The sequence below is a fragment of the Eretmochelys imbricata genome, chromosome 1 (genome assembly GCF_965152235.1).
Source record: "Eretmochelys imbricata isolate rEreImb1 chromosome 1, rEreImb1.hap1, whole genome shotgun sequence".
NCBI classification, from domain to species: Eukaryota; Metazoa; Chordata; order Testudines; family Cheloniidae; genus Eretmochelys; species Eretmochelys imbricata.
This window is the reverse complement of record NC_135572.1, coordinates 100357201-100385093: the sequence shown is the minus strand read 5'-3', so window position 1 is coordinate 100385093 and position 27893 is coordinate 100357201. Positions and strand designations below refer to the sequence as shown.

The 27893-nt window shown below is 42.8% G+C and overlaps 1 protein-coding gene across 6 annotated transcripts in view; it reads left to right on the top strand.

Moving 5' to 3' along the window:
• The window catches only part of DOCK9 (dedicator of cytokinesis 9), a 335650-nt gene that overhangs the window by 288549 nt on the left and 19208 nt on the right, over positions 1–27893 (top strand). For all 6 annotated transcript variants that reach the window (XM_077812928.1, XM_077812891.1, XM_077812874.1 and 3 more), the window contains 4 exons: positions 4353–4410; positions 7107–7213; positions 23291–23413; positions 27340–27453. In XM_077812928.1, coding sequence (XP_077669054.1) covers positions 4353–4410; positions 7107–7213; positions 23291–23413; positions 27340–27453 — 402 coding nt within the window. The remainder of the gene's footprint in view (positions 1–4352; positions 4411–7106; positions 7214–23290; positions 23414–27339; positions 27454–27893) is intronic.

Sequence of the window (27893 nt, the reverse complement as noted above, 5' to 3'; positions counted from 1 at the left end):
ACAAAAAGGACCAAAAAGAAGTACTTTGTTCCCACTCAAGGCTATGAGTACTTCCTCCTCCCTCCAGGGTCCCTGGTGCTCTTGGTGGCCAATAGGGGGGACAGACAGTATCAGCAAGGAGCGACCCCCAAAGCAAAGGATGCGAAGAGAGTAGACCTTTTTGGCAGAAAAGATTATTATGCAGAGGGTCTACAGCTCTGCATCTCCAACCAGCAGATGTTGCTGGGGAGATGTGATTTTAATGTTTGAGAATCAATGATGAAGTTCAAGGGCTCTCTTCCCCAGAAGTCAAGACAGAAGTTTTCCACGCTGGTGAAGGAAGGAAAGTCTGTGACTAGGGTCTCCCTACAGGTTCGGTACAGGCATCCCGGCAGATATGGTTGCTAAATCCATGGCTTCTGCAGTGGTCATACGTAGATGCTCTTGGCTCCAGTCCTCAGGTCTACCAACAGAGGTTCCACAGTCCATCCAGGATCTTCCGTTTGAAGGCACTTCTCTCTTCTCCGAACAAACAGATGCGAAGGTTCGCGGCCTGAAGGATTCTAGAGCCATTCTCAAATCCCTGGGTCTCTGTGCTCCGGCATCTTTGAGAAAACACTTCAGGCCTCAACAACCAGTTTGCTTCTCATATCAGGAGCTGTTTAAGAAGCAAAACAGGGGTTATAAATGCAGACAACTGCCCCTACCTGCTTCAGCCTCACTACCGGGCCCTCACAGATACTCGGGAGGCTCCAAACAAAACTTTTGATGAGGTGCCCAAGGGAGTTATACCAGTTCTTGTACCAGATCCTGCCCCACGTTTGTTTTCAGACTGTCTCTCTGGCTTCAGCCTGGTATGGTCCCTCATCACCTCGGACGGCTGGACGCTAACTATGGTGGAGGAAGATTACACTCTCCAGTTTATTTCCATCCTTCCCTTCCCCATCCCTTTTCAGGGACCCTTCTCACAGGTTTTAGCCCAGGAGGTGCAAGCCCTCTTCCAGATAGGGGCCATGCAGGAGATACCTCAGAGCTTGAGAGGAAAAGGGTTCTACTCCCATTATTTCCTAATCCCGAAGGCCAAAGGAGGTCTCAGACCCATCCTAGACCTGCGTTTCCTTACACTTATCTCAAGAAATTGAAGTCCCGCATGGTCTCCCTAGCCTCTATTATTCCCTTCTTGGATCCAGGTGATTGGTGCACCACCCTCAATTTAAGACACCTATTTTCACATCTCCATATTTTGGGCCACAGAAGATTTCTCAGGTTTGTTGTGAACCAGACCCATTGCCTTTCGGCAGCCCCTCAGGTATTCATGAAATGCATTTGGCGGAAGGCAAATGGTGCAGTTCTATCCTAACCTCAACAACTGGTTGGTCAAGTGCCAATCCAAGGCCCAGGTGAGAGCTAGCATCAGTCTGGTCCAAGCTACCTTCACAGCAGTGGGCCTGCTGATATAAACGAGCAGAAGTCAACGTTCATCCCCATTCAGAGGACAGAGTTTATTGGTATGGTGCTCAATTCCATCAGGGCCAGAGCCTTCCTCCCAGAGGCACACTTCCAGATAACGTCAAAACAACATTAACCCTGAGGACCTCAGAATTCCTGCTATTCTGGATTTTCTGCAGGCTGGTGTGGACGAGGATCTTCAGTCTAGTTCGTAGTGTGCAAGTGTCAGCCGTAAGTAGTGTCTTGAAAACTGGGTCCTTGAATTCTTCAGCAGATGATCTTCAAATCTCAAGTTCTCAAGAGCAATCAGACTGACTAGACCCACAGTTCAGACTGTTCTTTCCTAAATGGGACCTCACATTGTGCTAAAAGCCCTGACTGCCCAACTCTTTGAATACCTAACATCAGTCACATCTTTCCATTAAAACCTACTTTCTGGGCACTATCATGTCTGCAAAACAAGCCTCTGAGATTGCAGCTTTATTCATGCAGGAACCGCATTGTGTATTAGATGACGGGTGGTATTTAGGACTCCAGAATCTCTTACCAACAGTAAGCTTCTTTTTCAATGCCTCACAGGTCTGTCCAAAGCCACAGCATCCTACAGAAAAGCTGTGGCATAATTTGTTATACAGCCTGTCATACATACAAAGGGAAGGATAACCACCTTTCTGTATACAGTGCTATAAAACCCCTCCTGGCCAGAGGCAAAACCCTTTCACCTGTAAAGGGTTAAGAAGCTAAGGTAACCCTGCTGGCACCTGACCCAAAATGGCCAATGAGGGGACAAAATTCTTTCAAATCTGGAGGCGGGGGAATAAAGGGTTTGATCTGTCTGTGTGATGCTTTTGCCGGGAACAGACCAGGAATACAACCTTACAACTTCTGTTAGTAAGTAATCTAGCTAGAAATGTGTTAGATTTCCTTTTGTTTAATGGCTGGTAAAATAAGCTGTGCTGGATGAAATGTATATTCCTGTTTTTATGTCTTTTTGTAACTTAAGGTTTTGCCTAGAGGGATTCTCTATGTTTTGAATCTTATTACCCTGTAAGGTATTTACCATCCTGATTTTACAGAGGTGATTCTTTTACTTTTTCTTTAATTAAAATTCTTCTTTTAAGAACCTGATTGCTTTTTCATTGTGCTTAAGCTCCAAGGGTTTGGGTCTGTGTTCACCTATGCAAATTGGTGAGGATTTTTATCAAGCCTTCCCCAGGAAAGGGGGTATAGGGCTTGGGGGGATATTTTGAGGGGAAGATGTCTCCAAGTGGGCTCTTTCCCTGTTCTTTGTTTAACACGTTTGGTGGTGGCAGCGTACGGTTCAAGGACAAGGCAAAGTTTGTACCTTGGGGAAGTTTTTAACCTAAGCTGATAAGAATAAGCTTAGGGGGGTCTTTCATGCAGGTCCCCACATCTGTACTCTAGAGTTCAGAGTGGGGAAGGATCCTTGACAAAGCCTAAAGATATACATCTGGCACACTTAACAAGAAGGTCAGGCTCCTTGTTTGTCTCCTTTCACCGAAAGTACCAAGGACTTGGGACATCCAAATTATTTTTGGCTGGGTGGATCAATTTAAGCATCATAGAGTCATATAAAAACGAGGAGTCCTTGTGGCACCTTGGAGACTAACAAATTTATTTGGGCATAAGCTTTCGTGGACTAGAATCCACTTCATCAGATGTGTGAAGTAAAAGATACAGGATCAGGTATAAATACATGAAAGGATGCGGGTTGCTTTACCAAGTGTTAGGGCAGTCTAACGAGATTAAATCAATTAACATCAGGATACCAAGGGAGGAGAAATAACTTTTGAAGTGGTAAGAGAGTGGCCCATTACAGACAGTTGACAAGAAGGTGTGACTAACAGTAAGGAGAAATTAGTATTGGGGAAACTAAGGCTTCAGGTGAACCTGCTCCTGATGGAATCAAGACACACTCCATGGGTCTATGGCAAGATTGTGGACAGAAAGGGAACTTGTGCTTCCACTGGAGAAATCCGTAGGGCAGCCATTTGGTCATCCCCTACCTTTATAGACACTACAAAGAACAGAAAGTCTATAGTCTTTTATAGAGACCTCCTTTGGCTGTAAAGTGCTTCATGAGGTGATTCAGAAAGAAATACCTTGTCATTTTGATATTTAATTTCATGGAGAGTCTTTTCCTATCTCAGTCTTTCTTTATCTCTCTCTATTTTTACTGCTCCTTTCTTTCCATCCATCTCAGAAGTGTGGGAGATGCTGGGCTGCAGAATGGGAAGTTTCGTATCCGATAACTTCCTTTCTGCTAGCAGCATATCCCACAGTCCTAATCTCTCTGTATGGCTTATTACCCAAGTAATTAAATTTATTTTATATTTACAGTTTGTAGGCCAGATATAAGATATGGACAGTAGTCTGGTTAGCATTGAAGTTATTAATACTAATCATATTCTGAAAGCTTTTTGACACAGCTTTGGAATGAATCATCTGGGGGCAAACCAGTGAAGGGGGTGTGACCAGTACATAGGCTGTGTTACATTAAACCACCTGTAGAACTGTTGAGAAAAGGGGAACATCCCATACATCTTATAATTCTGGGAGATTCTATTAGCAGAAAAGAAATTTCTCATTCCTGTTCCGCTTCTTGATTGTTAAATTAAGTTCTTGTTGACATGAGACTCGCTTCTTCTATTAAATGTATTTAAATCCAAGACTAGGTATCCAGTCTTAGTTATGGCAAATTCGGATTTCTGTTCACGTAGATAGGAGTTGTGCGTGTTAATAATTGCAGGATTAGGACTTGTATCTTCTGCCTTGCTTTTAAAACTTGGGCCTGCTTGAGCTTTTAAAAATGTGTATGTTTTCTGTATATGTAAGTTATTTGTGTTAGAAGTTCCATTATAATTACCATTTGTAACATTTTTACTATTTCTATTATGCTTTAGGCAGCAATGTGCTATGTCCATGTAGCGGCGCTGGTGGCAGAATATCTGACACGCAAAGGTATGAATTTAAACTCCTCCATGATTACTTCAATAATTTTTTTATATCCGTTATAGTTTGAGATTAACAAAAAACATTGATTTGTCTGAGAGACAGGTTGGGTGGGTTATTGCTCACTAAGGGGGAAAAATCTGCTGTTAGGTACATGTATATGCCTCCCAAGGAAGTCAAAGTTGCATCTCTGTATTTAAGGGCAGAAATTGGGTTTTAAGCTAGTAAACTATCTAAGCAAAGCTTTCAGAAAAGAAGTCTCCATGGCTACTGCCTCAACTCCCATTCCCATTCAGCCTATCTGCTGAAGTTAGTCCTTTTCTAAACATGCAAAGAACAGTAAGCATTCTTACTCACCAAACAAAAAAGAGGCCAAAATAAATGCAAGTATATCTCCCTTAGGTTTTTTGGGACACTTCCTTGAAGATTTATTATGTGAGCCACTTAATTTTAGAAGTGCTCAAAGACTAGTCTAGAGATTGTGTACCAGCAGCTGTCTGGAGGAAAAAAGTTTTTGCTCACTCAAGTTTTTTCCTGCTTTCCATCTAAAGGGAAAGACCATTTATAACTGGAAAGACTCCAAAGTTCCCAGCCAGTGGTGTCCTGATACATTTGTAACATTCCTTTGAAAAAACAGGGGGCAGAATTTCCTGTTTCCTGGAGGAATGGGTTACATCAACCACAGGCAAGTGGATCAAGGACAAGGTGAATCAGAGATACTCCCTCAAGTGACAGGCTCTACCCTATCTGTTCTTCATCCAGCTCCCTATCTCTAACAACCCTGCAAAGTGCAATCTGATCCAGAACAAGATATCTCATCTTTTAGATATGAGACTATTAGAGGGTATTCCTCAGAAGAAAAATTCTCAAGGTTCTTCTCCGTCATCTTCATTGTTCTGAAGTGCATGAGGCGAATTTAAGCCATTCTTAGCCTCAAAAGGCTCAACAAATGGATAAAAAAATTGAAGTGTTGGATTGATAGTCCCTGGCCTCTGTAGTGTCATCCTTGTTCCACGGGGATTTTCTTATTTCAGTGGATCTGGTGAATACCTCCGTATTCCTCTCAAACTGTGCTACCGCAGATTTCTAAGATTTGCTTACAGCAGGAAGCATCAGATGCTCCCATTTGGCCTGTGCTTGGTCTTCAGAGTCTTTATAATGATGCTGGAGGTAATCATAGCGAGACTCAGATTGCACGGTATCCACTTCTATCCCTTCCTGAATGACATCTTGATCAGAGCTTGTCAAGGCTGATTCCCCACTCTGACACTTTGAGTGCAGAAGCTGGGGGCCTGCAAGGACTCTAAAAATTAATACTGGCCACTCCAGGCTTGTATTGAATTCCCAAGGTTACAGCTTTTCTCTGACCTTGGATTGGTAAATGTTGCCACCACCCAAGTGCAAAACCCCTTTGAGAATCCAGAAAGATGCACTTGGGAATTCCTTCCTGTAGGGTACCCTCAAGCCCTTTCTCATACATCCTCTGAGGAAGAGCTGAGAAAGAAGGGGGGTGAGGGGGGAAAGGGAAATCAGCTGTTGCCACCAGCTAATTAAACAACATGTGCACAAACCTCTTAAGACACAAAAATCCAGTTCTGTTCTTAAAAAAGGTAAATTTTATTAATAAAAAAAAGAAGAAAATACATTTGGGAACTTAGGCTTTTGCTAGATTTAAAAAAAAAAAAAAAACAAACTTACAAGGATTAAGCATCAAGAATAGCTCTCTTTCGGTCCAGCTTAAAGGTTACAAGCCAAACAAAAGTGCCTGGGGTTAGCACAGAGGAACCCACAAGCCATAAAGAAATAAAAGGGATAAACCTAATCGTGTCTTCCTAGACATTTCCTGATCTACTTACATATCTGGGGTTTTAGATGAGTAGTTTCTAGGTATGATACTGATGGTTTTTCATACCTGTCCCAAGTCTCTCACAGCATAACTGCTCCCTATCTTCCTCTCCCCAAAAACAACAACAGATCAACAAAAGAAGAGTCTTGTTTCAATTTTTAAAAGTTCTAGCCTTCCCATTGGCTCTTTTGGCCAGGTGCCCACTCACTTCCTTTTACCTTTGCATAGCAGTGAGATTTTTTAACCTTTTACAGGTAGAGCAATTAGAGAAGAGCTACTACGAGGTATTTTATAGCTACTGGCTGGCTGAGTGTCCATAAAAGCGATTTATGGTGCTCATTAGCTTTTTGCAGCAGAAGTACACAATGCTACCAACTTACCTCTTGAAACAATTTTTTTCAAAACCTTATGTTTGTGTAATTTCTGACTGCATAAAGTTTAATGACGTTTTTCACTTTGTTTTAGCACAGAATATTTCTCTGTAATCTAGGAAACTAAGTGCTACAAGAGAACAATAAATCCTTTTCCATCTTCAGTCATAAATGAATATTATCCATTAATACATTGGTCCTGACCACCTTGGTTTTTTGGAGGAAAGAGAATAGAAATATTGCTGAAATTTTTACTACTTCCAATGTCCAAAGTAAATATTAAAGATATGTGTTGGTTTAAATAATTCATTGAGCACATTGCAAATTTTATTTTGTCATTTTGGTAGTAGGTGCATTCAGATACATTAGCATGGATTTTCTGTCCCGTCAAAACTGGTGCACCGTGACTTAATGTAATCCTAATGAAAGGACAAAAATATTTGGATAGCAATGAATTTAATGTGTATATTTTTCTTTTTCAATAATAGGAATGTTTAAGCAAGGCTGTACCACTTTCAGAATAATCACACCAAATATAGATGAAGAGGCTTCAATGATGGAGGATGTTGGGATGCAAGATGTTCACTTCAATGAAGTGAGTAAACGAAATTCATATTTATTAAAATCAACTCTCGTAAACAATTGTTGCTTTACAGTGTTAATCTTATGATTTTTCAAATTTGTCTATTTCACTCTTGGAGTTAATTATAAAATGGATTAACTGAGCTGACCAGCCTTTAAATAACTGGGTATACATTTCTGGAAAAATAACAGCAGCATTTCAGTAGTTCAAAATCCTCAAAGAAAAAAAGGTAACGTAAAGAGAGTAACTAAGAACATAAAAACAAGTAAAAAAGACCGTTACATGGGGTAAAAAAAATATGCTAACTGACAAACTACAAGATGATTGTTTTATATACTATCCAGAACTAACCATAGTAAAGATTTTGACCACTTCACCAACAAAGATGTAGATTTAGATTTATGTAATGTCTACCAGTAATCTGATTACGTTATTTAACTTATACCATGTGTTTGAATTGGAGTGAAGGTATAGATTGATTTACCATCTGTATATTTTCACTTCTGCCAATTCAAAAAAGATTGATAAAGTAGGAGTATAACCACTTTGTCCCATTTGAGCAGTGCTTATTAAAGCCATCTTTGGAGGATTACAAAGCCTACAACTCCCAAGATCTTCTGACTTTAGGAACCCAGAAGTATCAAAACTTCTTCAAGTGATTGCTCATGTGGATTCCAATTAGGTGTGCGCATGCCATGTGCACAGTTTTTGGAAAGTTTTTTCATAGCAGCACCCATTGGGTCGGCTGTGGAGCCCCCTGGAGTGGCGCCTCTGTGGCGCTCAATATATGACCCTGCCGACCCAGTGCCTCCTCAGTTCCTTCTTACCACCCATGACACTCATTGGAACTGTGGTGGCTTGCTTTGGCAAGTGTTCCCCTAGTTCTTCCATGCTCATTCTATATAGTTTAGAGTCTCTCACAGTTTTGATAGTTTAGCTATAGTTAGGTAGCAGGCATGGGGGAGGAGGGGTCTTTCCCACTCAGACTTTCCTGCTTCCCCTTGGGACTCGGGGCATGCCTCTATCCCAAGGATTCAAGTCCTGCCACAAGCCCATGCCAGTGGGCGACTCCCACGACTCTTGCATCAAGTGTCTGGGGGAGGTGCACCGGTCAGTCTGGTGCACCTCCCCCAAACACTTGATGCAAGATTTGCAGAGAATTTCACCCCAGAGCTAAAAAGGAGTGGGACTTTCACCTCTGTGCAGAGCACTCCGGCCTCCGTAAGAGAAGTGGTGCTGAGGAAAGACTCTGGGCACAGAGACCCTCAGCACTGGTGCTCCCTGGCACCGAAGCCAGTGGAGACTGCAAGGCACTGGTCTCACTCCCCAGTTCCAAAGCAGGACAGGGACCGACCCCTGCATCGAGGGCTTGTGCCCTGGAAGCCACCACTGGGGGGCATCCTGTGGGGGAGCTCCTGGAACCAAAAATTCGGGAGCTGGCACTGTTTTCCAGAGGTGGGGAGCTCCCCACATTGACCTCTTCGCCACTCAGGGCAACAGGAAGTGCCTGCAGATCTGCTCCTTTCAGAACCAGAGCCAAGGCTCTATTGCGAACGCATTTCTCCTCCCCAGTCAGATCATCTGTTGTACGCGTTCCCGCCATTTCTGCTTGTGCACAAGATCCTGCTCAAAATCCAGAGGGACAAAGTGATGGTCATAATGGTGGCACCGGTACATCACGCTCCTGGAACTTTCAGTGGGCACCCCTATCGCATTGCCCCTACTTCCGGACCTGATCACCTAGGACCATGGTTGCCTTCGTCACCCAGACCTTCAGTCTCTTCGCCTCTTGGCCTGGAAGCTTCATGGTTAAACCCCACGGAGCTCATGTGCTCGCAGTCGGTTAGGTAGGTCCTGCTTGGTAGGAAGCCCTCAACTTGGTCCACTATCTGGCCAAGTGGAAAAGGTTTGCAGTCTGGTGCTCCCAGGGCCGTACTCCGTCATTGCAGGCCTCTATTCCTTTCATCTTGGAGTACCTGTTACACCTTAAGCAGCAAGGTCTGGCAGCTTCTTTCATCAAGGTGCACTTGGCAGATATCTCTGCATTGCACCCAGGAGTGATCGGGCACTCCGTTTTCGCCAACGCAGGGTTGGCCGCTTCTTCAGACGTCTGGAGCATCTGTACCCACAGGTTCGGCAGCCGATCCCTGCGTGGGATCTCAACCTGTTTCTCTCCAAACTGATGGGGCCTCATGGAAGGTTGCCTTTCTAGTCTCCATTACTTCAGCAAGGAGTGTTTCAGAACTTAAGGTCCTCACCTCTGACCCTCCGTCATAAATACAAAGGGAGGGGTAATCACCTTTCTGTATACAGAACTATAAAATCCCTCCTGGCCAGAGACAAAACCCTTTCATCTGTAAAGGGTTAAGAAGCTAGGATAACCTCACTGACACCTGACCAAAATGACCAATGAGGAGACAAGTTACTTTCAAATCTGCGGGGGGGGCGGAAACTAAGGCCTCTCTGTCTGTATGATGCTTTTGCCGGGACCAGAGCAGGAATGCAGGTCAGAACTCCTGTAAAGAGTTAGTAAGCAATCTAGTTAGATATGCATTAGATTCTGTTTTGTTTAAATGGCGGATAAACTAAGTTGTGCTGAATGGAATGTATATTCCTGTTTTTGTGTCTTTTGGTAACTTAAGGTTTTGCCTAGAGGGATTCTCTGTTTTGAATCTGATTACCCTGTAAGGTATTTACCATCCTGATTTTACAGAGGTGATTCTTTTTACTTCTATTAAAATTCTTCTTTTATGAACCTGATTGTTTTTTTCATTGTTCTTAAGATCCAAGGGTTTGGGTCTGTGTTCACCTATGCAAATTGGTGAGGATTTTTATCAAGCCTTCCCCAGGAAAGGGGGTGTAGTGCTTGGGGGGATATTTTTGGGGGGAGACCTTTCCAAGTGGGCACTTCCCCTGTTCTTTGTGTAACACTTTGGTGGTAGCAGCTTTTAACCTAAACTGGTAAGAATAAACTTAGAGGGTCTTTCATGCGGGTCCCCACATCTGTACTCTAGAGTTCAGAGTGGGGAAGGAACTATGACACCCTCCCTACATGGTTTTCTTTAAGGACAAGGTACAGTTTAGACTTCACCCTGCTTTCCTTCCGAAGGTTGTGTCCCAGTTTCACTCCAGCCAGAATATTTTCCTGCCTGTTTTTACCCTAAACCTCATGCGAGCAGCCGGGAGCAAAGACTCGACTCACTGGACATTTGACGGGCGCTCACCTTTTACATAGAGCACACAAAGTTGTTCCAAAAATCGAACCAGCTGTTTGTGGCAGTGGTAAACCATTAAAAGGTCTTCCGGTTTCATCGCAGAGGATCTCATTGTGGATCACCTCCTGCACCTGCTACAAGTTGGCCAACCTTCCAGCCCCGGCACATTCCACAAGGACTTATTTGCCTCCCCACGCTCACCCCACAGCAGCAGCTCCTGCAACTCCAGTCCTGCAGGGCTGGCTGGGATCAGCACCCCAATCCAGTCATTGTGACCTGGTGCACAGGATCACAGCACTGCTCAGGTTTGGCCTAGTCACCCCTCCGGCATGATGACAGGGGGATGGCTGGGCCAAACTTTTGTGAGTAGCACTGTGACCCCAGGTGCCAGATCGCATTGCTGCTTACCCAGATTTGACAAGGCCGCTCCCAAAACCTGAATGGCCCAGAGGTTGCAACACCTAGAGCAGGGAACGAGTCCAGCCAGCCCCATGGAACAGGAGCCACAGGATCTGCCACTATTGTACACATGATGTACTTATATAGTACTTATTATGTTAATGTGTTTATTAGGTATCGTGGTTAAGAAATATTTAGTAAGCCAAATTTTTTTGTACTAAAGTTATTTACTGGTTTGCGACAGGCCATCAAGATTTACAAATGGGTCCTCAGCCCAAAAAGGTTGAGAACCATTAGTGTAAGAGAAAATGACTAGTATGTGTTCAAGGAATATTTCAAAACTGACCACCATTTATAATGTCCTAGATGTTTAAGTGTAACAATCGGAAACTGCTTGGGCTTTTTCCCCCAGGCCTACTTATGGAAATTTTCCAAAAAAAAATCAAATCTGTTATTTAAAAAAAAAAAACGTCAATTGTGTAGACTTTTTTGTGTAGACTTTTTTAACAGATCTACAGTGTAATATGGTCAATGTGCAGTGCAGGGAAAATGAAATGTACCACCAAATCTCCCTGGAGAATCAGAAGGATATCATGTTAGTCACTGTGAGCAATTCACACTCCAATACATGGAAGGAATACCCACGGAGAATTATTATTTTTGTGTGTGTGTATTGGTGGGTCCCACACTTCCAGGCGGATTCAGTGGCCTGAGAAACTCACTAAGGACCCAGTGTGATCTTCTTTTCACAGTGTAGCGGCAAGAGTCACAGCCTATTGAGTTACTTTCATCACAGGCCAGAAATGGGAACGGGAAATATCCCACAGTCTTTGTCACTCCATAGCGCTCAGTAGGCACAGTTCGGCCTCCTGACTGGACCGAGGCCTGCTTCCCCTCTCAAGGGGATCTCTGTAGAGCATGGGTGCACGGGTGGGGGACGGGGGGGAAAACCCAGGCCCACCCTCTACTCTGGGTTCCAGCCCAAGGACCCTAATGGTAGCAGCTGTTGGCTGATTTCCCTTCACCACTGAAGCTGCTTTGATTCCCTGGGCCACTTCACCATGGTCCCCTTTTCCTAGCTTCACCCTTACCTCAGGATACAGCAGTGCTTCCTCTCCTCCAGCTCCTTTCACCTAGGCACTCTCAAGGGAACTGGAAAGGAGAGCTTTTGGGCAGTATGAGTGAGACCTTGATTGGTTCCAGCTGTCTCCACTAGCCTAATGGCCTTAACTGACCCTTTGCCAGTTAATTGGGGTCAGGTGCTGGCATTAGCCTAACAACCTTAACTGGTTAATTGGCGTCAGGTGTCTTTTGATTGGCCTGGAGTAGCCTTTGTTTGGCTATCCAGGGAACAGGGACCTGCTCCTTCTGAGGCTGATGTACCTGCCTTCTACTACTCTCTTATATCCTTCAGGTCTGAGTCTGTCTCTCTCTCTCTCAATATATATATATATTCTTCTCCGAGTGATGTCCCTGGGGGTGCTCCACTTCAGGAGTGGGTGCATACCTGCAACGTAGAGCAGAGAATTTCAGCATTAGTGTCCATCTGGATTATGCATGCACAGTGGCTGTCTTGTGGTGCCATTGGCGCCTCATCTAGAGCGCCCATGCCCCAACCTCAACCGTGCTCACCCAAAAGTGGAGCTCCATAGTGGGGTCCCGTCAGCCAGGGTCAGATCTAGAAAACATAGTTAGAAATAGTTTGTTTCAGTATATAGTTAGTATTAGTCTTAGTTATTTACAAAAAAAAATATTATTTAAAACCGCACTCAACTATGCCTGGTTCTCCAGGTTTTAAAAGATGTGACTTGTGCTGAAACACTATGCCCATCTCAGACGGACATTCCCTCTGCATCCGCTGCCTTGGTGAGTTGCATATTCCCCAAAAGTGCACTCACTGTAGCAACTTGAAGACCAAAACCAGGTGGAATCAAGACCTACACCTGAAGTTCATACTTATGGAGAAATCTCTCTGCCTGGCCTCAGACCCTGGACAACAGACCCGTTCTACAGGGCGATCCCTGGGTTCCTCAACCTCAGCAAAAGACAAGGCTCATTCCTCAAAAAGCTTGAGGAAAAGAGCTACAACCTCACCACAGAGAGAGCCAACAAAAAAGAAACTGTTTCCTGCCAGGTTTCTGTCTTCGGTGCCAACCGCTCCAAGGGCATGCACCTTCAAGGCACAGGGACCTCTGTCGAGTCCTATAGTAAAGACAAGGAGTCTAGAAGCACGTCTAAACCTACCATCTCCTCTGCAGCACCAACACCACCAGTGAAAGAAACAGCACCAAAGCTGTCACAGGTGGCTATGCAACCACTACCCACGCCGACAGTTTCATCGGCACCAGCAGAGAGGGCAAAGATGGCACCACCAGCACCAGCCAAGTCAAGTTACAAAGCCTCGGCACCACCCACAGTACCATCAAAAACACTGGCACTGTTAGCAGTGGCACGAAACCGCCAGCACCACACTATTTACTAAACCATAGACACATCCTGGTGTTCTCCATACCAGTCTCTCCACTCTTCGGCATCGATGGCTCCCTGGAGCATACAGCATCTGAACAATCAGCCTCACCCAACGCCCCACCATTCTCTAGCAACAAGGACGATGAGCACAAAGAGGGTGTCGTCCCCTCACACCACTCTTCACCAATTGAAACCAGATCATCTTTGGGACCTGTGCGATCAATGGTCCAATATGGACAAGATATGCAGCCTTGGTATGGACAGCCATGGATATGCCCACCCATGCCCTTCCCCATGCAATGGTCACACTGGGACTCAGGGGCAGCCTACAGGGCACCTTATAACCAACCTCCCACCCCACATAGAAGTAGGATAAGATAACCACCACCATTCTCCATACCAGATACTTCTGAAGTCCAACATGAAACAGAACAAGAGGGAGGGAGGGCACAGAGCAGGACACAACATCAAAAGCACATAATTCCTCATCGTCACGAGATGAAGCCAAAATGCCCCCACCTCCCACTGCTGATGATGATTTTAAGCAGTTCCAAGAACTGTTTAAATAGGTGGCACAGAGCTAAGAGATCCCACTCAAGGAAGTATCTGTGCTTCTTCCAGTGCTTGCTCATGTCGATTCCACATAGATGTGTGTGCACCACGTGTACAGTCGTCAGAAGGTTTTTCCCCTAGTGGTGTCCGTCCGGTCAGCTGTGGAACCCTCTGGAGCCAACTCACCTTTATGGCGGTGTGTATATGTTCCTTCTGACCTGCCGCCTCTTGAGTTCCTTCTTACGGCCAGTGATGGTCATTGGAGCTGAGTGTCTCTCTTGCTTCAGCAAGTGTTTCCCTTAGTATCTCTGTTTTGTCAGCCTGTAAATAGTTAAATAGTTAGTGTTTGTTACAGTAGTTAGTAGTTGGAGTTGGGGGTTCCCCCCACCCCAGTTCCTTCCCCTCTTGGGGTTCGCAGCCATGCCTCGATCCCAAGGCTTTAAACCATGTGGAACCTTCCACAAGCCCATGCCACGGGGCAAGCCCCATGACGCCTGCCTAAAGTGTCTGGGGGAGGCACATCAAACGGATGGCTGAAAGATCTGCCAAGGGTTCTGCCCGAGAACGAAAAAGGAAAGGGACTTCAGGCTCAAGCAGCTCCTCATGGAGGCAGCCCTCTGTCCCGAGCTGGCCCCAGGCCAGCAGGACTTGGCACCGGCACCTTTGTGCGGAGCACTCCGGTCTCCGTTAGAGAAGCTACGGCACCGAAGAAGGACAATATGCATAGAGTCCCTCGGCACTGTCACTCCCCAGTGCCAAAACCCGTGGCGGTAACATGGCACCACTCGCATTCACTGGTGCCACATAAGCAGCACAAGAAGACTGATAGACAGCACTTGCCCACGGTGAGAGCAGCCGAGACTGACAGCGCTAGCGGTGTGGGTCCCGTGCAGGGGCACTCAGCACCTCTCTTGCAGGAAACGACACCGTTGACTGTGGGCCTGCAGAGGGGTCTTTCGAATTCAGAACAGTTGCACTCTCCTGCTAGAGAGTGTCAGATGAAGGAGTTGGAGCTCCCTTCCACCCCGGATACATTTGAGGTGACCAGGGACCCGATTGCCATCATGGCACAGCAGTCCCCCGCCAGGCAGGACAGACTTCCGGCACCTGAAGGCATGGCACCATCCAGAGGCAAGCCTGTGATGATAAAGCACCACTCACCATCCCTGCGGCACTGTTCCCTTGCACCATCCCACTCAGCACCGCCGTGGTCTCTGCACTTGGAGTCTCTGTCGTCGGACTCACCAGGGAGGATTTCAGAGCGTGCGTATCTCTAAATGCAAGAACTCTACTGCACAATTTATAATAATGAGATTGTATTATATAAGCCCCTTTGTCATTCCTTACAAAGATAAATTTGTGTTTCTCATCACAGGAAATTATCCTGCCTTCCCTCTGTCTGCATTCTAAGCATAAGGTGCAAACACTTTAGCACAACCAGGAATATCCATTTAAAACAAACTTTTCTACAAGAAATTCAAAATGTTTTCATTTCACCTCTGGAGATACCAGGTCAATCTAAATATTCTCTGGATGGATATCGGTACAGTGCTGCCTCAGGGGAAACAAATGTTAATTCTCTAGCCAACATTCCATTCCAGAGCACATAGAAGATCTCTAGGTGCATCTTGGGCAGAGAGAACTTCTCTTCAGGGAAAAAAAACTACAAAGCAGCAAGGTACATATTGCTGTTTATCTTTGTAAAACACTGAAAGTTAGATTTTTCATTCTTTTGCGCAAGCATCTGTAATAATCTTGGGGTTCATTAAATAACAAACCAGTGAATGAGAGAGGAATAAAACTTCAATAAAACAAACTGGAGAGCATCTCTGGTGAACTGCTGCACAGTGTTCCCAACCCCCGCCTCCAGGGAAAATCTCCAAATTCCTATGTTCATAATATTATCCCTTTTGAGGGAGCATCTGTCAAGGTTCCTCCCCCACTCTGAACTCTAGGGTACAGATGTGGGGACCTGCATGAAAACCTCCTAAGCTTACTTTTACCAGCTTAGGTTAAAACTTCCCCAAGGTACAAATTAATTTTATCCTTTGTCCTTGGAATATCCACTGCCACCACCAAACTCTAACTGGGTTTACTGGGAAACGTAGTTTGGACACGTCTTTCCCCCCAAAATCCTCCCAACCCTTGCACCCCACTTCCTGGGAAAGGTTTGGTAAAAATCCTCACCAATTTGCATAGGTGACCACAGACCCAAACCCTTGAATCTGAGAACAATGAAAAAGCATTCAGTTTTCTTACAAGAAGACTTTTAACAGAAATAGAAGTAAATAGAAGTAAAGGAATCACCTCTGTAAAATCAGGATGGTAGATACCTTACAGGGTAATTAGATTCAAAACATAGAGAATCCGTCTAGGCAAAACCTTAAGTTACAAAAAAGACACACAGACAGAAATAGTTATTCTATTCAGCACAGTTCTTTTCTCAGCCATTTAAAGAAATCATAATCTAACACATACCTAGCTAGATTACTTACTAAAAGTTCTAAGACTCCATTCCTGTTCTATCCCCGGCAAAAGCAGCATACCGACAGACACACAGACCCTTTCTTTCTCTCCCTCCTCCCAGCTTTTGAAAGTATCTTGTCTCCTCATTGGTCATTTTGGTCAGGTGCCAGCGAGGTTACCTTTAGCTTCTTAACCCTTTACAGGTGAGAGGATTTTTCCTCTGGCCAGGAGGGATTTTAAAGGGGTTTACCCTTCCCTTTATATTTATGACAGCATCTCTAAATTATAATCTTCTACTAACATATCTCTACAGCATCTACACAGGAAGTATTATTAGAGAGGGGGATTTTCTCTCTCTCTCTCTTCTTGCCTTTTTTCCCCTCTTTAAGAATCTGAACACTAACTTCCTAGTCTCAATGGACAAGTGAAGGTGTTATCAAAATAGAATGGAAAAATTCGATGTCTGTTGAAAATTTCCTTTCTGTGATTAACATCTCTGCTAGTCCTTCCCAAAATGAAAAAAAAATAAAAGTACGTTTGTTTTGATCTTAGTGCATATTGGAAACCTTATGTAGACAGGGAGGAATTGAAGTCATAGTTGAAGATTTAAAGAAGGAAGGTTTATGCTGAAATTCATCTAAAGAAGTTTATTATATCATTTTGGAAGTACTCATTCAGATGGCAGCAGGAATGAGTTTGGGTACTTTCTAAGCAACATTTTCAGCTGCCTCTGGATCCACTGTAGACAGAGACAACACAGAGGTGAAGAACTAGTGGAGATCTTCACAGAAAGAAAATGAGCATGTACCAAAATTTCCATTCTCTGAAATAGCAAGGTTCTGAGAAGAAAATAATGCAGTTAAATGAAAGCACTGAGAGGTTTGTATTATCAAAAGGAATTGGTTGTTTTTAACCAGCTCCTTATGGTGTTACTTATCCCAACCAAATTCACAGTCCATATTGATCAATTTCACAGCCAGAGGATTTTTAAATTGGTCAGTTTCACCTTTTCAGATGTTTACATCTGAAATTTAACGGTTTTGTAACCATGGGGGTCCCTTTTCTGGCAGCAGGGGGAGTTCGGACCCACATCAGTAAGCCTCCTCCAGCTGCAGGAACCTTCAGGGCTGCTGCCCAGCACTGTAGCTTCCTGCAGAAGGGGGAGGCACTCAGAGGTGGGTCTGATCTCCCATCCCCACCCCCTAGAGCTGCCATTGCAAGGGAAGGACAAGTCCTGTCACTCCCCAGTCCAGCAGCAAGGGGGAGATCAGAGTTCACAAGGAAGGGCTTATTTCACAGTCCGTGACACGTTTTTCACAGCTGTGAAATTGGTAGGGTCTCACCTGTGATTAGTCAAGTAAATTGTTTTGAGGAGCAGTTGGTGGGTGAGTTCTAGTGCGTCCTGCTGCAAGTCATCGGTAATGCCTTCAAGTTCCCTGTTGGAGAGCAGATCCCCCCATATGTGCAAGACTCACACACTGTTTCAGAGAAGAAAAATTACAGGTTAAGACCCGAGTTTCTTTGCCTAGTGTGACTTTGTGGTGGCATGTTTAAAAAAATCAGTGCTCTTGTACTGTAAGCAGTTTCTGATGGTTATATTTTTCACAGGTAAACATAACATACTGTATAGTAGCGATGCTTGTTTAGTTTTGAGCATCTGACAAGCAATAGAAATCCAACAAATATGATTGTAAAAATGAAGTTAGAATTTGAGGATAACAGTAAATTCTATGGTTTAGTGATTTTAATGTATGTATTAATATGAACTCTAATACTTTCTTTTATCTCGGAAGCACAAACAAGAAGCATGGAAACAAGCAACATTGAGAGAGAACTGAACTTATGGCATAAGGCTATTCTTTATCAGTCATATTTGAATGTGGTTTTGCCCGTTTCATCTCTCGGACATAAATAAATAAACCTTTAACAAGGTCTATAGTTCACAAGATTATCACAAAATGATAGAACTGAGGGGGTTATAAAGTACCTAAGTGTACATGTAAAGGAGAGATGGGGAGGAGCATCTTAACATACTTAATTGAGGAAAAATTAGACCAGTCTAGCATAAATGTAGCAGTAGTCAGGTGATAAGCTTTTACAAATATCTTGAACGGTGTAACCTACAATTTCATTTTAAGGAGGGGAAATAATCAAATGTTTCTGTTTCACCTCTAGAGCATCTAAAAACAGTGTCCCCTTCCCCATCACCAAAAGCACAGCTAGATCACAAGTAATGAACTCATCAATAATAATGAATGTCTGTTATTCCATCATGTGACTGAAGGGATAAGTACTTCTGATTTCCTAGAATTAAAGTAGTTAAATAGTAATATACAAGTTCATAGTGTCAAGTCATATAAAAATAAGTGGAAGATAAAAAAGTGTGGTTACCATTGTACAGTGTACTTTAAGCCACATTATAAGAGGAATAAACACTGCAGCCCCACCATGCTGTCCACAAAAAATGCAGCACTTGAACTTCATGAATATGGCATTACATACCTCAGTACACGGTAGAAGAAAGAGTACGCTACATCAAGCAACACAGTTAAAGTGCTAAAGTTGTAAATCAGCTCTTGCACAATCACATATCCTGATGTCTACAGATAGAAAATTAAAGATTATGGTCCTGATCATGCCCCTATTAAATGCCTTAGGTAGTTCTGTGTTCTTCCTCCAACAAGGCAGAGCACAGAAGGCACAGCTAGAGAGGAGAAGAGAGCAAAGATGATTTTATGCCCTACAGTGACCTGTGTCAGGCCCAACAATGCATTCTATATATAATTTCTTTAAAAAAAGATATATATATACATATATATAGCCTAATTTGGAATAACAAATACGTCAGAACTGGGTGAGGAGAGGCGAATACATTCACCATTTTAAAATTTCGTCTCTCCCTTTTTAAATTTTATAGTCCACTAGTCTAGTAGTCTACAGATGACCAATGGAATGGAAAAGCAAAACAGGATGAGAGAAAGAATATATAGTCAAAAAAGTTACCATATTATGAAACTAGTTTCTCTTTAATGTATTGAAATGCATGCAAACTATAGACACAGTATTTCTAAACATTAAATGGTGACCCAAACAAAGCAAATGAAAGAAAAATTTTAAATGATTGCCAAATCTTACCGCAACTGTTGAAACTGCTTAGAATGAAAAATAGTTCATGTAAATACCACTTACTGAAATAAAATACTTTGGCCATAATTTTGTGCTAACAAATAAAGCTTGTATACAAGGCTAATATTATGTTAACATTTTACTTATGTAACAATTTTGTATACTTGGTTAAATCTGCTGGTGTCTGTAACTCTGTTAATTCATATGAAACAAATGTAATTTCTAATATGGCCACATAAAATATTTTACTTATTCATAGATATTTAGGTCAGAAGGGACCATTATGATCATCTAGTCTGACCTCCTGCACAATGCAGGCCACAGAATTTCACCCACCACTCCTGCAAAAAAACCTCACCTGTATCTGTGCTATAACTGAAGTCCTCAAATCGTAGTTTAGAGACTTCAAGGAGCAGAGAATCCTCCAGCAAGTGACCCGTGCCCCATGCTACAGAGGAAGGCAAAAAACCTCCAGGGCCTCTTCCAATCTGCCCTGGAGGAAAATTCCTTCCCGACCCCAAATATGGCGATCAGCTAAACCCTGAGCATGTGCACAAGATTCATCAGCCAGATACTACAGAAAATTTTTTCCTGGGTAACTCAGATCCCACCCCATCTAATATCTCATCACAGGCCATTGGGCCTATTTACCATGAATATTTAATTACCAAAACCATATTATCCCATCATACTATCTCCTCCATAAACTTATTGAGTTTAATCTTAAAGCCAGATAGATCTTTTGCCCCCACTGCTTCCCTTGGAAGGCTATTCCAAAACTTCACTCCTCTGATGGTTAGAAACCTTCGTCTAATTTCTAGTCTAAATTTCCTGGTGGCCAGTTTATATCCATTTGTTCTTGTGTCCACATTGGTACTGAGCTTAAATAATTCCTCTCCCTTCCGGTATTTATCCCTCTGATTATTTATAGAGAGCAATCATATCTCCCCTCAACCTTCTTTTAGTTAGTCTAAACAAGCCAAGCTCCCTGTGTCTCCTTTCATAAGACAAGTTTTCCATTCCTCGGACCATCCCTAATAGCCCTTCTCTGTACCTGTTCCAGTTTGAATTCATCCTTCTTAAACATGGGAGACCAGAACTGCACACAGTATTCAAGGTGAGGTCTCACCAGTGCCTTGTATAACTGTACTAAAACCTCCTTATCCCTACTGGAAATACCTCTCCTGATGCATCCCAAGACCGCATTAGCTTTTTTCACGTATCACATTGGCAGCTCATAGTCATCCTGTGATCAACCAATACCCCAAGGTCCTTTTCCTCCTCCGTTACTTCTAATTGATGCATCCCTAGCTTATAACTAAAATTCTTGTTATTAATCCCTAAATGCATGACCTTACATTTCTCACTATTAAATTTCATCCTATTACTATTACTCCAGTTTACAAGGTCATCCAGATCCTCCTGTAGGATATCCCTGTCCTTCTCTAAATTGGCAATACCTCCCAGCTTTGTATGATCCGCAGACTTTATTAGCACACTCCCACTTTTTGTGCCGAGGTCAGTAATAAAAAGATTAAATAAGATTGGTCCCAAAACCGATCCTTGAGGAACTCCACTGGTAACCTCCCTCCAGCCTGACAGTTCACCTTTCAGTAGGACCCGATCCTATTCCTCCAATCCTGAAATAAACTTGGTTCATTATTGTAAAATTTAAACTGATTTTTTTCTTATTTCTCTTTGGAATTCTAATACAGTCATTGCAAATTTATGGGAACAATTTCCCTTTTGTCATTGTAGAAGTCCTGAATTAACTTTTATACCCGCGTCATAAATCACTACAGCCTATATTTTTCACACAATACATTTCCTTAATCTAGCCTCAGAGTCCATTTCCTGCAAACCCTTTATCATTCTAGCTTTTCTCCACATTCTGTCCAATTTCTCTTCACTGTACTATTGCAAATGTGCGTGTAGTACTCCAGTTGATAGAATTCGTTTGATACAGTAACTCCTCACTTAAAGTCATCCCGGTTAACGTTGTTTCGTTGTTACATTGCTGATCAATTAGGGAACATGCTCGTTTAAAGTTGTGCAATGCTCCACTCTTACGTTGTTTGGCTGCCTGCTTTCTCCACAGCTGGCAGCCTTCCTACGTGCCCCCCCTCCAACCCCCACAGTGCCTCCAGCCCGCTGGCAGACCCCACGGATCAGCTCCTTCCACCGCCTTCTGCCCACTGCAATCAGCTGGCTTGCGGCGTTTTGGAGGAAGGAGGGAGGGGGGAAGAGCGAGGACTTGGTGCGCAGGCTCCCCCTGACTCCTGAACGTGGCAAGCCAGCTGATTGCCCCTGGCAGGAGGGAGGGGGGAGGAGCAAGGACTCGGTGCGCCTCCCTCCTGCCCGGGGCAGTCAGCTGTTTTGCCACATTCAGGCGGCAGGGGAGGGAGCGGGGACGAGCGAGGAAGCAGCATGCAAAGTAAAGGGGGGGGAGAAGAGGCGGGTCAAGGATGCGGGCATGGGGGAAGGGGGCGGGCTGAGGGTTGAGCTCCCCCCCCCCCGCCTGCCCCTGGTGCTTGCAGAGTAGGGGAAGCTGCCACTGCTGCGCAACGTGCTTGTCCTAGACTACGGCACCTTCAGCCTCCTTGCCTGCCTCATTGTCCTCCAGTGCCAATGGGCTGTGCCTGTGTGGGGTAAGGCAGGGGCACCTCCTCTGTTTAAAACATATACTTGTATTAAATTGCTTGTTTAAAATAGTTTAAAATGTATATAATGCCTTTTGTCTGGCAAAAAAAAAATTTCCTTGGAACCTAACCCTCCTTATTTACATTAATTCTTATGGGGAAATTGGATTTGCTTTGCATCGTTTCACTTAGTCGCATTTTTCAGGAGCATAACTACAATGTTAAGTGAGGAGTTACTGTAGTTCAAGTTTACTTATGATTTTTAATGTAATAACATTCCATTAAAAATATATGGAAAATGAACACTCTAGTGACAAGTAATCCATAGTGGGTTTTTTTGAATGAAATATCTATTCTATGTTGTGCTGGACTATTAAGAGTTATAGTGGTACATAGAACAGAAAAACTTACCTTGTACAAAATGGTACCATAATTAAGTGCATAAACTATTTGCCTGAACTAATCTTCTTGCAACAAGAAAGATAGTTTAAAAAAAAAAAGAAAGAAAGAAAGCCAGGAATGTTATGCCCAACATATTTCTGCTTCCTCATATTTCTCAGTTTCTTAAACTTTCCTGCTCTTGTCATTTACCTTTTCATCTCAGACATGGTATATCAGATTCAAGTTCACAGAATGTACATTAATAAGTACACATTTATGAATACCTATTAGTGTAATGCAGGTAATTGTACTGAAAATGTAATTAATTGGGTAGTTCTTGTAGAAACTAAATATAAACGATAAAATTTAAGTGTTGTATCCAGTTGGCTTTTTATTAGTAATGGTTTTCACAAACCGAACATAAAAAAGCACCTCAGAAACAGAAAGTTTGTTTTATAATAAGGCTTCTGAAAAGTGATTATAAAACTTATTTGCTTGACTGCATATAAACATTCCCAGAACAAAAGCCTTATAAGGCAAGCACATTCCTTTGTTAGGTGTACTCACGTTGAGTTGTCTTTGAAGTTCATGATATTCTCAAAAACAATGTTATATAAAGTAAATGCAAAGTGTGTATGTTCACATCCAAAACTGTGTTTGTGTTTTTGTTACTGTGTTGGATTTTTCTAAACCAATACTCTGCCTTAAAACACAATGCCTTTACATATTTTTGTTTTGGGAATCTGTTTTTCAGCAAACTGCCATTTTCCTTGTGTTTTCTTTTAATGTAGACACAACAAAACAGTGCAAAACAACTAAATTTTACTTTTTTGTAACTTTAGGATGTGCTAATGGAATTGTTAGAGCAATGTGCAGATGGACTCTGGAAGGCTGAACGATATGAACTGATTGCTGACATCTACAAACTTATAATTCCCATTTATGAAAAACGGAGGGATTTTGAGGTATTTGATAGGCTTCTGTTTTAAAATTTGTCTGTGAAAACAGTCTAGCCTTTTGAATCTATATCAGTATGATGTATCAAATATCTCTGAACAATACAGTATCAGAACAATTTTATTTGAAATATTTGTTCAAATTTAAAGTGGCATGTTTAATTTATAACCAAAAAAGTTTGGTATTTCACTTGCACAGGTCCTGCTTCATGTACACCTTGAAGAACTAAATGGTTTTGTATTTGCCTTTCATCATTGGAATTTATACTGTGCATCCAATTAAAAATCAGTACGCAAAAACAGATAGCTTTTCATAAAACAGTCTTACGTGCAGGTGATACATAATCCTGCATATAATAATAAAGAGTTAATGTAATGAAGTTATTTTCAGAATTTTTTTTAATCCAACTGAAAACCAGTGGCAAATACAATTCCAACTCCAAAGAAGTTCTGAACATCTTTAACTGCCATTTAAGTCAATTGAAGTTCCAGGTGCTTAATGCCTCTTAGGATTTAGTATTGTTACTTTCAGGATTGTTTTTCATAAACTTTATTCAGTAGTCATTTGATATTACATTACTGTAATATTAAATAGTATTGAAAATGCAATATGGATAATACTGAGGGATGAACTGTAGTCACTTGATGCATGATCATTGGCTAGTCAGTTTGGGCCTGATCATGGCCACAGTTATACACTAACACAGAGATGCAGGGGGGAGTTATGTGTCTGAACAGCCTCCTTCATTCCTTCCCTACCTTCTCTTGTCAGTAGATGGGTAGGGGAATGGGTGATATTTTAAAAAAGAGGCTCCAGTGACATTCCTGGCAACTATGGGCCAGTAAGCCCAACTTCAGTACCAGGCAAATTGGTTGAAACTATAGTAAAGGATAAAATTATCAGACACACAGAGAAACATGATATGCTGGGGAAGAGTCAACATGGTGTCAGTAAACATGTGGACAAGAGTGATCCAGTGGATATCGTGTACTTGAACTTTCAGAAAGCCTTTGACAAGGTCCCACACCAAAAACTCTTAAGCCAATTAAACAGTCATCGAATAAGAGGGAAGGTCATCTCATGGATCAGAATCTGGTTAAAAGATAGGAAACAGTGTAGGAATAAATGGTGGTGTTCATAATGGAGAGAGGGTAAATGGTAGAGTCCCCTAAGGATCTGTACTGGAACTGGTGCTGTTCAACATATTCATAAATGATTTGGAGCTGTGTGCAGTGCAGGTTGTCCCATCTCAAAAAAGGTATATTAGAATTGGAAAAGGTTGAGAGAAAGGCAACAAAAACTATCAGGAGTACAGAACAGCTTCCATCTGAGGAGAGATTACAGATGCTTGTTCATCTTAGAAAAGAGATGACTAAGGGAGCATATGATAGAGGTCTATAAAATCATGAATGGTGGGGAGAAAGTTAATAGGGAAATTTTATTTACCCTTTCACATAACACATGAGTCAGGGTTACCCAATGAAATTAATAGACAGCACGTTTAAAACTAAAATAAGGATGTACTTCTTTACACAACGCACAATCAACCTGTGAAACTCTTGCCAGGGGATGTTGTGAGGGCCAAAAGTATAAACTGAGTTCAAAAAAGAATTAGGTAACTTCATGGACGATAGGTCAATCAATGACTATTAGCCAAGATGGTCATGGACACAACCCCATGCTCTGGAGGTATATCTACACTGCAGTTAAAAACCTGTGACTTATCCATGCTACCTGCCTCAGGCTAAGGGGTGTGGGCAAAGGGGTTATTGTAGTGAAGACATTCAGGCTTGGGCTGAAGCCCTGACTGTGGGTCCCTGAGCAAGGGGAGGATCCCAGAGCCCAGACATCTACACCGAAATTAAACAGCTCCTTAGCCCAAGTCCACTAGCATTTGCTAGTCATGGGTTTTTAATGCAGTGTAGACATACCCTGGGTGTCCCTAAGCCAGAAGCTGGGACTGAATGACGGGGGTGATGATGACAGGGTGATAATTTCCCTGTTCTGTTCATTCCCTTTGAAGCATCTGGCACTGTCCACTGTTGGAGGACAGGATACTGGGCTAAATGGATCATTGGTCTGATCCAGTATGGCCATTTTTATATTAAGTATTGGCTATGTCATCCCCCAATGTGCCAGCCAAAACAACTGAGCCATCATATGGAGGTTAGTAATCTGCTACTACAATGGTAGTAGTTGATTCTCTCTCACACTCACACACTCACTCACTCCTCTTCACAAGAGGGTAGCAGAGAAGGATTCCTTCTCTGCATTGTCTTTTAGTGAGGACTAGAAGGAACATTACAGTCTAGCCCTTAGGGCATGGCTACACTGGAAACTTTAAAGCGCTGTCGCGTGAGCACTCCTACAGCAGCGCTTTGAAGTGCGAGTGTGGTTGTGCGTGAGCGCTGGGACAGAGGTCTCCCAGCGCTCCTGGTATTCCACCTCCACGAGGGGATTAGCTCTGAGTGCTGGGAGCGCGGCTCCTAGCGCTCAGAGCCTGTTTACACTAGCGCTTTAAAGCTCTCTGACTTGCTGTGTTCAGGGGGGTGATTTTTCACATCCCTGAGCCAGCAAGTTAGAGCGCTATAAAATGTAAAAAGAAAAGGAGGACTTGTGGCACCTTAGAGACTAACCCATTTATTTGAGCATGAACTTTCGTGAGCTACAGCTCACTTCATCGGATGCATACTGTGGAAACTACAGAAGACATTATATACACAGAGACCGTCACAGACATGAAGGTCGCTATCTTACAACAAAAAAACTTCAAATCCAGACTCCAGCGAGAAACTTCTGAATTGGAATTCATTTGCAAATTGGATACTATTAATTTAGGCTTAAATAGAGACTGGGAGTGGCTAAGTCATTATGCAAGGTAACCTATTTCCCATTGTTTTTTTCTTACCCCCCCCCCCCGACATTCTGGTTAAACTTGGATTTATGCTGGAAATGGCCCACCTTGATTATCATACACATTGTAAGGAGAGTGGTCAGTTTGGATGAGCTATTGCCAGCAGGAGAGTGAGTTTGTGTGTGTATGGGGGTTGGGGGGGTGAGAAAACCTGTATTTGTGCTGGAAGTGGCCCACCTTGATTATCATGCACATTGTAGGGAGAGTGGTCGCTTTGGATGAGCTATTACTAGCAGGAGAGTGAGTTTGTGTGTGTGGTTTTTGGAGGGGGGTGGGGGGGTGAGAAAACCTGGATTTGTGCTGGAAATGGCCCACCTTGATTATCATACACATTTTAAAGAGAGTGGTCACTTTGGATGGGCTATCACCAGCAGGAGAGTGAGTTTGTGGGGGTGGGGAGGGTGAGAAAACCTGGATTTGTGCTGGAAATGGCCCACCTTGATTATCATACACATTTTAAAGAGAGTGGTCACTTTGGATGGGCTATCACCAGCAGGAGAGTGAGTTTGTGGGGGGCCGGGGGCGGAGGGTGAGAAAACCTGGATTTGTGCTGGAAATGGCCCAACTTGATGACCACTTTAGATAAGCTAGTACCAGCAGGAGAGTGGGGTGGGAGGAGGTATTGTTTCATGTCTCTATGTATATAATGTCTTCTGTAGTTTCCACGGTATGCATCCGATGAAGTGAGCTGTAGCTCACGAAAGCTCATGCTCAAATAAATTGGTTAGTTTCTAAGGTGCCACAAGTACTCCTTTTCTTTTTGCGAATACAGACTAACACGGCTGTTACTCTGAAACCTATAAAATGTAAGTGTAGCCAAGCCCTTAGTGTTTTAACTTCGCTGCTATAGGTTCTAAGTGGTGGTAGTGTTGTTTGTTATTGTTAATACATTTTCTCTTAGAATGTTGATGTTAGTGACTAAAAGAGCTTTTTCTCCTTAACACAGTGCTTTATGTTTAAAATAAATAGAAAGTGTTGCTTCTAAGTGCTGCCATTCCAAAATTCTGTGGTGTTTTTTAGAGACTAGCTCATCTATATGACACACTTCATCGGGCATACAGCAAAGTAACAGAAGTTATGCATACAGGGAAGAGACTACTTGGCACTTATTTCAGAGTTGCATTCTTTGGACAGGTAAGCATTATTTAATATCACTTTTCAAACGATAAAATACAGTCAAAAAACTATTAAAGATTTTGCAACATACCCTGATTCACAGTCTTCCTTTGATTTCTATATTGATACTGCAAAATAAAAAGCATGATAGATTTGTTCTGGTAGTAATGAATGTCTGGTTTAATACATTTGTCATATCCCATGTAATTCCTCCTTATCTTCCTCAGTAAACTTTCTGCTTTTTCTTTTTCTTTCTTTTTGTTACTATCTTAAGGCAGCGGTAAGTTCTCCATAATAATAATTCTTAGCAATTTTTTGAGCACCATTTTCGGTGCTGCAGTGTGGTTTGCAAGTTTGCTTTTCAGATCTGTATGCATTCTAGCTGTTGTAATTCCAAAAATAACGTTCAGTGCCATTTACAGAAACAAATCACCGATTTCCAATACATCAGCACTGCA